Source organism: Tauraco erythrolophus, chromosome Z (genome assembly GCF_009769465.1).
Source record: "Tauraco erythrolophus isolate bTauEry1 chromosome Z, bTauEry1.pri, whole genome shotgun sequence".
NCBI classification, from domain to species: domain Eukaryota; kingdom Metazoa; phylum Chordata; class Aves; order Musophagiformes; family Musophagidae; genus Tauraco; species Tauraco erythrolophus.
Window position 1 is genome coordinate 38,288,255 of NC_141496.1, and position 14,296 is coordinate 38,302,550.

The following is a 14,296-nucleotide window of genomic DNA, read 5'->3' on the forward strand; positions in this document are numbered from 1 at the left end:
GCTACTGCAGATTCACTCCAGAAAGCCTGACACCATTTACCCAATGCCTTCATAATCAAGTGAAGGGATGGAAAACGGTTTAAGTTTGGTACTTGGGTTCTGAACGGGTTGTAAGCTGTAGGTAGAACACTCAACCCTAGTTCATTACACTGAAAAACGTTACAAACTGGAACTGTGAGTTCTGTGACCTAACAATACAGAGAGAGAACTAAGGAGGGCAGAAAAAAAATAACTACCTTTTCCTCTGTTGCCTAAGAAGCTGTGACTCTCTGGGAAAAGCCTGTGCTGGAGTGATGTGATGGGTAAGGATAGCATCCTGCAGGAAGGACTCATGTTGGAGAAGTTTGTGGAGGACTGAATCCCATGAGGAGGGACCCCACACTGGAGCAGGGGAAGAGCATGAGGAGTCCTCCCCCTTTAAAGAAGGGGCAGCAGAAACAGCGTGTGATGAACAGACCTGCAGAGCCCCCTCCCAGCACTGCTGTGGGGAGGTAGAGCCGGGAAGAAGGGAGGGGTGGAGGGAAGGTGTTTTTAAAATATGGCTTTGTTTCTCCTCTTTATTCTCTCTGAAGTCACTGCTAACGAATTAAACTGATTTGTCCCCAAGCCGAGTCTGTTTTGCCCAGGACCATGGTCAATGGGTGATCCCTCCCTGTTCTTACCTCAACCCTCTCAGGCTTTTTGGTACATTTTTCTCTTCTCTCCACCCCACTGGGGCAGCCAGCACCTGCATGGTGGCTTACCTGCCAGCTGGGCTAAATCACGACAAGGCTTGACAGCAACAGAATGGAGTAGTACCAGGGTCTTGCAAACAGGCCACGTCTTCTCTAGGCTGCATTAAGAGCATCACCACCTCTGCTGCTACGTGCAGGTCATGGCACCTGGGAGGGCTCAGCTGCAGCACTGGGCAGACACCTCCGGGAATGCTGCCCCAGGGGGAGAGGCCAGGGCAGCACAGGAGCCAGCTGCAGACCCAAAACACATGCACCAATATTACAGCAGAGACCCGAAGATAAAGTCTGTAGAATCTGGAAGAAGCAGTTCTAATAGACAGGAGATAGCATGTAGTTGTTCCAATGGTGTAACAACTGTGTTCCTATTACACGATCATTTACGTGATTATCTCATCAGTCTTGTCAGTGAATCTCAGCATTCCCTATTACGTCACTGCCTAGAAAAGTTACAAATGGTGATTCTGAGATACTCTCTGAATTGACTGCATGTTTCACATATTTTTTTAAAAAGTTTTAATATCTGCCCCATGAGACATATGTACAAATTAAGGCATATGGAGGATTCATGCTGAAAAAGTGACACAGCATGAACATTTCGAAGTATATCCTGTGTACAGACACTGTAAAAAATTTCCACGGCAGCCAAAGTTAGGCAGTTTCCATAAAGAGTTGATCTGCAGCTTGATTTATTTAAAAAACTTATTTTTCACTTATAAAAATAATATTTATGGTAGACATACACAAAAGACCAACCAATACATATTTTATAAAATGGTTTAATGAATGCATGCATGTCTGATACAATGATCAATAAATTTACTGAATTCAAATTATTTACTGTTGTAAACATTTTACAAAAGCATTGTGATTTATCTGGATATACAGTTCTTGATGGAAGAACTATTCAGACTGAATCAGTGGCACATCAAAAAATAAAGCTGATGAGACCCATTCTGCATATTCTCTTTCAACATGATTCCAGCAAGAGAAACAGCATGGTATAAAAAGTGTACAGTAAAGATTGTTTCTACCATAACATCAAATTCTGGAAACTGTAAATACAAGTTAAAGTGGTCGAAACAGTCAAAAGTCGTAATTATTGTAACCAGTTCAGAAATTACAGTAAGAAATGTTATCCAGTTATACGTAGCTGTCAAAGCAACACATTTCTTCTCATGTCAGTTGATAATTCTTTTCCAACAAGACAGCGTAACTTTGGCAATCAGAGGTGCTGAAAATAATTTTCAAAGTTCAATACACAGTCACAGCATTTTCTTTGCGGAAGGTGAACTGTACACCAAGGCTCAGAGGTTGTGAAAACTGTTTCCAAGTGGAAAAAAAAAGTGCAAACGTCCTGCACAGATAGCTTAAAAAGCTGCTGGTACAATCGTTCACCAACAGAATCTTGTTTTCTTTTTGCATAGTTCACACATCACTGGGAATGTGACCGGGTGTGCTATTTTTGGCAAGAGCAAGAAGAAAGTGATACTGGTGTGAGTCGCCATGTTGGGCATGCTGGATCCATGCAGAATTCAGGTAGAGGGCTGCTACCTGATGTTGTTGGACACTGAATACTGATTTTGTTTTTGTTGAAGCAGTTCAGTAATAGCCAAGAGCTTCTTAAGAACATGCTGTGGAAAGAGAGTCAGTAAAACCGTACGTTGGCAAACAGAAATGTGCTTTTTTCAGCATTAGCCTATCAGACGTGCTACTAGGTAGTTTAAAAATGTATTAAAGCAAACAAAAAAAGCAAACAGCTGATTCCCCAGTCAGTAAGACATTACTTCAAAAGGGAAGTCCGAACAGCGTGATGAACTTTAGCCTCTCCACCCACGGATCTTCTTGCTGCTTTGTGGTTTAACAGGGAGGCTAAGAAAGCGTGCTCCTAACGCTCCGTGGGGGTGTGCTAGAAGAGTTTGCCATGTTTGTTTACAAATGTACTAGCAAATGAGGAAGCAGAAATGAAGTATCAACAGAAAGCTAGCAAAAGTAAATTTAGTTCTCAACAGAAAAAAAACCCCACGAAAATCCTAAAACTAATGACCCAGAGAGCTTGTCAGGAGACAGTAACATTGTGGGTTTAAACTTCCTCTAGATACTAAAATTTCCTCTTGAAATATTAAAATAACCTCTTTGGATTTGTTGCATGAAGGAACAAAACTATGGACTAAATATTTACCTTTACAGCTAGCTAATGACCTCCTGGTGAAACGCAGGTATTTGGAAATGTTTGTCAGTCACACCGCTAGCCAGAAATGCTACAGAAGAATCCTGACATTGAGGAGTCACTCAAGACATACTGCCTGTACCTGTGATTTCCTCGTTCACCCTTGTGGCTCACCTGCATTACCCCTCGCTCGTTACTGAGCGTCCGGAGTTCGTCCGAGTGTGCCACGCAGATCTCGTGCAGGGCCGCCAGGTCGCGGGACAGGTCAGTTCTAGAGTGCTCTGTAGTGTCTGGAAGCTCAGGAACATTCTTAACAGAAAAGATGAGAGCAGATTTAGGGTGCCGAATATCCTGGCACCTGGGAAGGTAAGTTACAGCTCTACAGCTCTGCCAACACGGTTGTTTTATCCCGCAAGCAAGTACTGCAATGTCAGTCTTCCCAGCTCAGTCTCCAGCCCATCTTTCTGTTACGAATTACCTATTTCCTCCTCTCCACAAGCATGGTTTTACGAGTACTGCAATTTCCAGTCCTGCTAGAAGGGTGCTTACTAAAAGATCTGGTATTGCTACACTACCACTGAGCTGACCAGAAACACGGCATACAGAGACTCATAACCTTCCTCTAAATGAGGGGGAATCCACCCGTTACGTGCTTTTTTCCCCCCAATCTAAATGAGAGAATAGCAGCAACAAAAATTGAGCAAAATCTGTAACTGCCAAGTAACTCATTACACTTGACACAGAACAATAATGTTGTAATTAAAACAGTAGATTAATCCAACAGTTAATTTTCACACCAATTCAGAAACCTCATGCAAAATCTGTCATTTAATGTATTATAATATGCAGGAGTCACAATTTAACCAGAAAAAGGTGACATATGGCAACCTACCCAAATGCCACAATTATTTTTCATATCCTGTCAAAATATTCTGAGATGTCTTCTAGGTTGCTTTAAGGGATCAATTCAGGAAGCTTGGCACATTTTTTTCATCTTGTTTTTTACAGTGAATTCTCCGTTTGAAAATACACATACGTAACATCAGGTCCTAACTCTTGTTACAGCTGTCACACACAAAGCAGTGTAGAAGAATACAGTAACTGCAGTTCACTTTGAAACTACAATATCCAGAATGCATGCAGTGACACGTTTAGTAACGAACGCACCACTGAAATTCAACCTAGTATTTTTTAAAGCAGAAAACAATTTCAATCTCTGGTCAAAACCATACAACAAATTCTATATAAGAACTTTAGCTTTAAATCATGTTTTTAAAGATTTCTATTTTTATCCAAAATTTCTAATCCTCATAGCTGCAAAATCTGTTTGAACTTCTCAGATCTACATTTTAATTCCATCTGACAGGCCAGCAATCTGCAGTTTCTAAACACGCCTACGAACAATTTATTCAGTTACAAGCATTCAAAACTGTGTGGGAGCTGATGCATTTTTGAGCTAGTTAATAAGGCGTGTAAAGAATTTTCATTTACGATGCTGCTGTGTAACTTTCAGTAAAGATTTTTTTTTAACTACTTACCCCAAGTTCATCCAAGAACATGATCATGCGATGTTTGTTGCTCTTGATGAATGGATTTACCCCTTCCATATATGGCTCCTAGTAATTTTAAAAAGTATTCATTAGAACTGATCAATGCCAAGATAGTCATACCTGAAGTGAATGCAGTGCAGCCAGACAAACAACAGTGCAGAACAAGCGTGTGATGTGGAGTGACTTTATTCCTTGAAGTGAATTTCTAATGTCCGGTGTGCAGCCAGTCAAAAGTCTCCAGAATTTGATCTTTTCTTACATTCAGAAAGTTCAGAATCTCCGATGCAGAAATTTTCTTACGCATGCATACTGACACGAATTTGCATCAAGATGAACATCTCTGCTGCAATGAAGAAATGCTCTACTTTCAAAGGTATGATCAGGATTAAATGCCCTCTTTCTTGTTCTTCCATTAATGCTTACATTCCGAGTTACGCGTGTCAGAGAAATAACTTTGTAATGCCAGCCTGAAGTCACTTTCATTATGCTTAAGTCAATAGATTGATTTTTCAACCACGTTTTGGTGTGGGAACTGAGACAGACCTGTTGTCGCTGGCATTCTCTTAGTGTTACAATAGAAACTTTATTGAAAGCTGGGGTTTTTTGAGTGCACTATGTATACTTGATTTACAACATGAATTATGTCTAGCAACAGGAAAATAAGTACAAATTGAAGGAGTGCCTTGAAGTGCTCTACCACCAAAACCACCAGGGTGGCAGTGGGGCAGAGAGAAGAGTCAGAAGTTGGCAGTTCTTCATTCGTTTCAGAACTGGATAATCTATACCAAGCTAGGAATTTAGGCCTGATTAGTCTTAATCTGAAAGTTAATTACCATATATATATATATATAATGAAAGTTAACAAGTTATACAGAAGCATACCAATAATACTGAAAGATCCTCCCCCCTCTGACATCAAATAATCAATGGAAATGCAAAAAAAGCTGCCAACAACTGTTTAAGGCAGAATATTTATCCTTCTGATTCCTTCCCATCACAGATTCCTCCTCTAGCAATTCTTAGTTGTCTTTTTGACATGGATATTCCAAAACAAAATGCGCCCTTTTTACTATCATGGACGCTTTTGTTGTGGGCAGATGGCTGCCTGCCTTTCCTCTCCCACTTCCCCACCCTAAGGCAGGAAATACTGGAGTATGACTGCTACCTTTTCTGTCACAAATGGGAAAAAGAATGCTCCACATACTTCCACTGTTGTCTTTGGAACAAATGCCTGCTGAGTTTATCTGTGTTCTCACAGCATCAATATATGGTTGCACCACACTCTGTAATACCTACTGGTATGGTCATTCATTCATCAATTATTTTAACAGACCATTGCTGGTGTTCATACTAGGTGATCTTTAAGGTCCCTTCCAACCCAAACCACTCTAAGATTCTGTGTACCAAGTCACGGAACAGTCAAATGACTAAGTTTCTAGATCACATCCTCTCAAATGATTATGGCTCCTCAATTTGGCCAGACATTATGCTACTGCTCTAGTTCCACTCATTTAGAGCTAAACAGGGTGTTGAAGACGACAAAAAAAATTTTAGCAACAAGATCTCCTTGCTGATGAGGACAAAAAGGTCAAGTATCAGGCTTTGCACAAGAAAATGGCAACAGATTTTTCCATGTATTGGAAAGGAACATGGAAATGTACTGGAAATTTAGTTCTGGGCTGTTCTGTGTGTGTAAAATTATATTCACCTTAGCTCCAAATTCAACCAGATTTGCTAAATTCTGCACAGACTTGGCGACCAGCGTCAGTGTTCTTGCAGCAGTAGGGGAAGGAGAATCTGGCAGGAATACAAAGTAGAGAGTTACTGGCCATTCCATTTTAAACTAACAGCAGTCACATGAAAGTAAAGCTCTTCTCCAATTCATATCTTTTGATGGAATAAAATATTTTTAATATCATAGCAGAACTGCATGTGGAAGATGTCACTTCAAGTAAAACTTACATTGCTTTAGTAATGTCCACAAAAATACAAGAACATCTGATTTTCTCTAATAGTTACATACAGAACAAGTATGCAAAGCAAAGTGGTGTTACTAAGAGTTAGGTGAAGTAAGAACTATTTTCACAAAAACGAAACATTTCTGTTGAAAGGAGGATTATTTGTTGTTAGAATAAAAAACCCCCACACCTTTAGAATTAAAAAAAAAGCAAGTTCACCTTTTTCCTTATTTGTGTATACCCACATAAGTGGGCTCTGACAAGCTATACAAATTACACTTTAAGTTATTGGCATCAGGAAAACAGAGTGAACATTACATGCAATCACAGCTTGTATTTCCATGAAATTATAGTCACTTACTGTACTTAACATTACACTTAACTCTTTACATTAACTACATAGCTAAAACTTCCTTTTCCAACACGCGGTATTACCCAGTAGTATCTTGCAGAATTATTTTTCCCTCCAGTTATGGTACATGGCCTGGCTAAAAGCCAGGTTTGAAGTGTCCCCAAATTGACATGATTATCATATAAAGCTCTAAATTTTAATAATTCTTCATAAGAATGCTGTATGCTTTTCATTGTCTACCTGCATCTTTTGTTGTTCGTTCTTCCCTTCCTGCTGCAAAATCCATTGAAAACTAGGTTCTAATTTTTCTTGCACAGCTGGAGCTATGCAGCTAGTGTCAATTGTTCATCATATCTTGTGCTTGGTACAATATGAGCCTTTGAAGCAGCAATGCTAGAAAATATTATTAGCCTGGGAATCTCGACATTCAGGTTAGGAGAACTGATCTAAAGAAGTGAATTACCTTAAAAACTCAAACAATACTTGAAGCAAAGGATTTAACTTTTGAAACAAAGATAATTTTTTCTTTTTTTAGTCACAGTTGTCGATATGATAGGATTGCTGCTGATACTGAGCTGTATCCACATACCCAGCCTTCTGAATACTTTTTTCCCTATTACAAGAAGAAGGTATGGTGGAAGCTTTGCTCCCAAAGAAGGACTGCATCATCCCCTTTTTTAATCAGCTCTAAAAGCCCTACACGGCCTCTCTAAGTTTACCTTAGCAGCGGCCAAGAATATGAGCAGATATGCCTGAGCAGGACTTTAACAATAACAGACAAGCTTAAAAGGGATTTCTCAAATTTATAGGTTAACTTTTCACACCTGCAGACACAGTGCAACCCAAGTTAAGAGGTACCTAACTCGCAAACTACCCAAAGGTAATACAATCCTAAAGAAAGGATCACTGTGTACCAGGCCATGTTTCTCAAATGCTTTCTCCAAAGCATACATGGAAATGTTTACTGGGAAAGGAAAGGAATCTCCTGTTCAACACAGCTCTTCTCATTTAGCATAGCTTAATGAGAGACAATAGAAAACATGCTACATCGCCTCAAAAACTCTCTATGAATAAAGAAAAAAAAAAAGCTTTTCTGAATCAGATTTCTGATTTCCTCCTATTTCCAAATCAGCATTTTACCAGTAAAAATTGAGAAACATCTAGGGAGGGAAGGAGGAACAGCAAGGGCTAGTGCCAACTAAATGCCCCCTAGCTCAGGGTGATCTTTGCCAAGAAAAATAACAGAAAACAAAGATGAAGTATAACATATGCAAACTTTTAAGACTAAGGAACTCAGATGTCTCAGTATTTTAACTTTATAGTAATGGAGTTTTCAGTAGTTTATGCTTTTCCTTTTTTCCTCCCACAGAAGTTAAGCTAAAAATGCCCACGAACATTTCTAGGTGCTTAAGGCAACTGCAATGGGATGATCCATGCCCTCACCATTAAAGCTTCCCAACCGGAAAGCCCCACGCCAACATGTCAGATGTGGTCCCTGATGTGTGCCACCACCCCAGTACCCCCTACGAGCTGTTTTGGAGGATGCTATCTGACACAGGCCGGTACAGCAGCTCTGCAGTCCTGGTCTTGCAAGCAGGAATGTTCCCCGTCGCTGTTTCAGTTAACTACTAAAGATTCACTCTACTGAGACAGCATCAAAAAGCAGGGCAAGACTTTACGCGGTGAGAACATTCACTTAGGTAAGCCCATGGGAAGTCTCCTATACACGGCCTTCAAGCCAACCAAGATTTCCATCTCATGTCTGCACAGCCCACCCTTCCCAAACGCCACTCTGCTTGCTCCCTTAAGATGCCGTATTTGAGACTGACAGTACTTAATGAGTCAAAGTAAAGACTTCTCCAACAGCTGGAAGCTATCTAAGCAGGACCTTCGAACGAGTTACTCATGCGTAATTTTCTAGCTGTACAAAGGTATTCCAAGCTCTGCAGACACATTTTCAACTTTCTAGATGGTGCTCATTTAAGATATACCATTGAATTTCAGCCACTTGGGCTGAAATTAACTTGACTTTGGCATTGCATTGCATTCAAAGTGACGCTTTGACACACTTATGTTTTCACACTCCTAGAACATATCCCACATTGCTAGACTTTAACTCAAAACTGTATTACTCAATACCACAATGCATGTTTTTCTGGGCTTTAAAATGGCACTGGGGATAACCACAATCTAACTTTTGAGGGTGAAAAGCATACACTGGCTGGCTCATGAAGAAGTCAGTTAAGTGATGTGGCTAACAGGACTTTGCACACAACGTTCAGAAACACTTTGTATTTTGCTACATTAGACACTACAGTGATTTCATGTCTACTACTGTATAAAGTATGAATTCAATCTGAAGAATATAGTCACCTGAGATGATATTAAACATCCTTGGGTTCAGGATAGCAGGACAAATCAGTCGAAGAAAAACAAAGCCACTGAAATGGGAAGAAAATTGTATTTTGTTCAATAAAATTAGAGAATTTATGTAAAATTGTGTAGTCTTTAAGGATTCAAGTTAGCGTGGAATCTTTTTGAGACAGACACCAACCAACCAGCCTGCGCTCTGTGCACAGAGATTCTTAAATAACAAATTTAAGAATATCACGCTATGACTTCAACTATGATAAAAGCTGAAAGATAAGGCATATTGATTTCCCAATTAAGGTGAACGGCTGAAACCATGGGGGAAGAACTTAATTGTAAAGTCATGCTGAAGCCAATCTCACACCACACCAGCTTCCAAAAGGAGCAGCCCCTGGTCTCTGACCTGCCAAAGGTTTTCCATTGTCTGTCACATCAAGGCATCCATCCCCCAAGCCAATGCAAGGTAGAGCACTGGAGTGGGTGGGCAAAGGGAACCTCTCTCTTGGCAGCAACACAACCTAAGGTCAGCTTAAGCTGATCCACATCCTGATGACTGTATGCTATAGCAGAAGAATAATATGGAATCTGCGACATTCCTCCAAGAAGTAATTGCTACCATCTAGAAAGGTGGGAAAAAACTGCTGGTTTAGCTGCAGAACTGGGAGCTCCTTCAACAGAAACTCAGAATAGCCTTCAGCAGTATGAAAAAACTCTTAACTTTTGGTTAATAGCAGAAGTAAAAAACATCCACCTCAGGTTAACCTCAGTTCTATCTAATTGCTATACAATGAAGTGACACAGGGATGAACTAAAGCAATCTAAATCATCTTCAACTTTGTTCAGAGTGCTTGGACACTACCAGCAGACTGGTTTTCACTACTGCAATAACAAAGCCTGACCACTTATAAAAAGGGGAAGGAGACCTTACACTTCCTTCCCTGTTGATAAGTACACAGTGATGGTAATGTCCATATTACTTGAAAATGACACACATAGTAGTGAGGTTAATGCACCTTCCCTGTGTCCAAGACACCTAATACATACTGTTATAGACATTTCTCATTTCTACAAGAATCATGAACGATGGGCTGTTAAGACACCCGTTCCTGGCTGTATGTGAAGCTAAAGTATTTTTTGTGGTGTGATTTTAAAGCTATGAGGAAATAATTAAATTTGAAGTCAAGGCATATACATCAATTCCTCTTTTAGAGTGCCCATAGTTGAAGGCTAATGAGGTATGAATCCAGGATGGACCTTGCTGCCTAAATTAAGAGTAAGTCAATATCTAGATGGGGGTTTTATGACCAGAGCGAAATGGAAGCACTTCCTGAATGATACAGAAGGGAAGCTACTCGGACATCTAAAAACTGTCTATCTGCCTCTGAATATTTGATCATTCTTGGGTCAAAGATAGTGCAATAAAAGATGAATATTCATCACTGAATGCTGTGAAACCCCGTATTGTACAGAGAAATCATAAGTATCCACTTGTGAAGACTAGCATCACAAGAGAAAGGGATCCAGTATTTATAGCATCCAGTGGAGACTTCTGGCAAACTCTGAATATGATCTGTGTTCACTACGGAAAACCACAAGGTTCTCTCTGGAGCTGGAGAGGAACAGAATCATAGAATCATAGAATGGCATAGGCTGGAAGGGACCTCAGAGATCATCTAATCCAACCTCCCTGTCATGGGCAGGGACGCCTCTCAACTAGACCAGGCTACTCAAGGCTCCGTCCAACCTGGCCTTGAACACTTCCAGGGAGGGGGCATCCACAACTTCTCTGAGCAATTTATTCCAAAGTCTTACCACCCTCATACTGAAGAATTTCTTCCTAAGATCTAATCTAAATCTGTTCTCCTTCAACTTAAACCCATTTCCCCTTGTCCTATCAGTGAACACTCTTGTAAAAAGTCCCTCCCCAGCCTTCCTGTAGGTTCCCTTCAGGTATTGGAAGGCAGCTATTAGGTCCCCCCGAAGTCTTCTCTTTTCCAGGCTGAACAATCTCCCGCAACCTGTCCTTGTAGCAGAGGTGCTCCAGCCCCTGGATCATCTTTGTGGCCCTCCTCTGAACACGCTCCAACAAATCTGTGTCTCTCTTATGGTGGGGACACCAGAACTGGACGCAGTATTCGAGGTGAGGTCTCATAAGAGCAGAGTAAAAAGATATGGTATTCACTGCTAAGCTCTACAGCCTTCCAGTAGGTTATCACCTCAAAGTAAGAGAGGCTCTGACAATAATAGCAACCTCAATTTCAAGGCAAAGCCCCTGCATGGTGCCCCGGATGACATAGTCCAAGGCTTCTGGTGTTAAAATGATAAACAAAACCCAAAGACAAATCCTCTGAAGGAGTCTGTGCATGGGAGATTAACCTTGACAAATCATGTGACTGCTGACACTGCAGAAAAGGAAAGATATGGCTCCAATACTCTTCAAACCCCCAGCACCATATGAAAAACAGTGTCAAGACCATGTCTTTGTCAAAGATTGTGGTTTGACCTCTACTGGAAACGGACAGCATTAGGGGAAGAACTTATGTACTTTATGAATGTACATTGTAGTTTCTGTGGCTGACGCGAGTTCAGAGGAACCAGGTTCAGTAACCTCCTCCAACATTTTTAGGGGAGCTCTGGCAGGAGCAGAGAAATGAAACAAAACTGGGACAGTATAGAATTAGGTGTTTTTAGAAACCAACAGACTGTTGATTCAGAATGAACAGAACCAGCAACCAAACACCAGCAACCAGGAGCCTCCTCTGATCCAGAAAACTACATATCTCAACGCAGAGAGTGCCTCAGCAAAATCTAACAACAGTCCAATTGTCTTTATGAGAAGGTATTAGATTTCTTACCATGTTGGGTCTGCATTTTAAAGGGTATGGATCTCACACCATTTAAGACTTCTCTAGCAATTAACACACAATACCTAAGAGTCTCTGGGTAAGACGCAGTCCTCCCAGATGGCATATGACAGGAACATGATCTTCAGAGGTCAGTGGCTCTCTACAGGTATCACAAAAGTTAACTACAGTTTTGAGAGAAGTTTTTCTTCCCCAGGACGAAAAAATAAATTGCTATCTAGATCAGTTTGTAAAACTTGACAAAACACAAGTATATTACAGGTTAAAACTACTAAGTAAAGCTATACTGACCTCTATACTACATCATCTTATTCTGGCAAGGCTCTAAGAACATGATTAAGAATCTAGCAAGCTCATAATCCTTAATTGGGATATCATGCCTCAGCATCAGAAGTATTTTAATTACAGCTGTAACCTATGTAAGCATTATACAGTTTTGTCACTGAAAGAAACATAGATAAGCACTCTGAAGTATGTCTTTAACAAGAAAAGATTATTTTCAGAATAAAGTGACATGTAACTTACCTAACAACTCTGGTTCTCATGGTGGTATTAGCTGGCCACTTGTCTTGAACAGACTTCTGTAGGCACCCATAAATATACCTTAATGTCCTGCAAAAATAATAGCTAATTACTGATTCCATTAAACTTGCAGAAACAAAAAAAGCTGGTCAGAAAGGATCTAGACCAACTATTATCAATTCTATGTTTGTAATTTAGACATAAGCTTTATAAATTCACTCCTAGTTAAAGTTATTTTAAGTTAATAAAGTTATAAAAAGTCACTTTCTAAATTTATATTAAAAAGTAAATTTATAAATGGCATGGAAATCTTCATTTATACACAATTCTATATGCAATTCAGCAATTATTGAGATGTGCATTAAATGTTTTGTATCTGTTTCCTGTTTCTTAAGTATTATTTCCTTTTTAGAAAGATAAACCCTCAAAATTGATCTTTATATATATATATATATATTTATAGTTTTCTCTTCTTAACTAAACAACTATTCTTCCCACAAATGAGGGTTAGGTGTGTAAAAATTAAGCCACTACAGCAATAGTCCTCTCCCATTAAAAAAAAAAGGGAAAATTCTGGTGTATTTCAGAAAATGTTGAGGGCTGCATCATATAACATAAAAAAGTCCAACTTTTAATGCTAACCTTGCCAGCATTTATACAAAAGAAACACTTCTGTGCTACTTTGCAGTCTCAAAATCGAGGATTTTGTATACTTTAAAAGCTACTGACACAGTGAAAGAAAACTCTTAGTACTATCCACTTTTTGATAGATGGTTCAAATTTAAACTATGAATACAAGTTATTTTAGCAATTAAAAAAAAGGGGAAAAAAAAACACCTCTGCATTTTCCTAGCACACAGAAGCAATCATAGCATGGTATCATTCTACTATTACCTGCTTGTATTTATAATATGCTTTTAATAATTCCATCTGTTTCTCAGAGGAGGAAGACTGGAAAGAATTTGTAATCGACTTAAATATATATAATTGTCTGCTAAATACTACTGTCTTCTACCTTTTTGTGGAAATATGAGATTGATTATTTTTATTACTCTTCTTTCCCTGTCCTCTTGGGTCTAGTAGCTTCTCCTTCAAAGAAAAGTGCATGTGCTAGCCAGAGGCTTTTGCAAAAAGCCCTATTAATTCCTGAAAGTGTTATTTTTTTTCCCCAACCATATTCCTCTGTATGCATAGAGCAACCCTAAAGACATTAGTCTTATAACTGATTAGCAGAAGATGAACCAGTAAGAATATAATTTTAAGGTGCAATGTAATTCACACAAACAGGAATTTTCAAATACAAATCTAAACAGAAAAGCGTAAACTTACGGAGGCAGTATCTCTGCAGCCATGAATATTTTCTCCACCAATTCTGAAAGTATACTGAGTAGATGTGCCAAATTAGTGTTTACATCTTCATTTTTTTCTAACTTTGAGGGATTTAACTAAAACAAAAAGAGAAAAAGATTATGTTTCTTCTCCTAGCTAGAACCACATACATAGTTTCATAATATTACACACTGAATACTACTTCCAAGTAAATTAAATATTCTGCTGCTATACAAGTTTCTTACAGAACTCACAAGTCTGTTTCAATGGCTAGTCAGGAAATGTGAAGAAGCAATGGTTTTAAGTTCTAATACACTAGGCTTTCAACAGCTCAGATATTCACTACTATCCATCTGCATAACCTTTTTGTCTCTCTCAATCTAAATTTCTCAGGACTCCGATCCTTTCCACAATCAATTTAAAGTGAAACATAGAAGTTAGTAGGGTCAT

General features: G+C 39.3%; 1 protein-coding gene across 1 annotated transcript in view; it reads right to left on the reverse strand.

The window, feature by feature from the left end:
- Positions 1–1,559: 1,559 nt before the first annotated feature.
- RASA1 (RAS p21 protein activator 1) overlaps positions 1,560–14,296 on the reverse strand; it is a 65,214-nt gene continuing 52,477 nt past the window's right edge. Inside the window, exons 19-25 of the mRNA XM_086628742.1 lie at positions 13,847–13,962; positions 12,521–12,607; positions 9,135–9,202; positions 6,160–6,248; positions 4,440–4,517; positions 3,076–3,210; positions 1,560–2,365 (exon numbers count right to left, since the gene is read on the reverse strand). Of these exons, the coding sequence (XP_086484868.1) occupies positions 2,282–2,365; positions 3,076–3,210; positions 4,440–4,517; positions 6,160–6,248; positions 9,135–9,202; positions 12,521–12,607; positions 13,847–13,962 (657 nt within the window). The 3' untranslated portion in view covers positions 1,560–2,281. The remainder of the gene's footprint in view (positions 2,366–3,075; positions 3,211–4,439; positions 4,518–6,159; positions 6,249–9,134; positions 9,203–12,520; positions 12,608–13,846; positions 13,963–14,296) is intronic.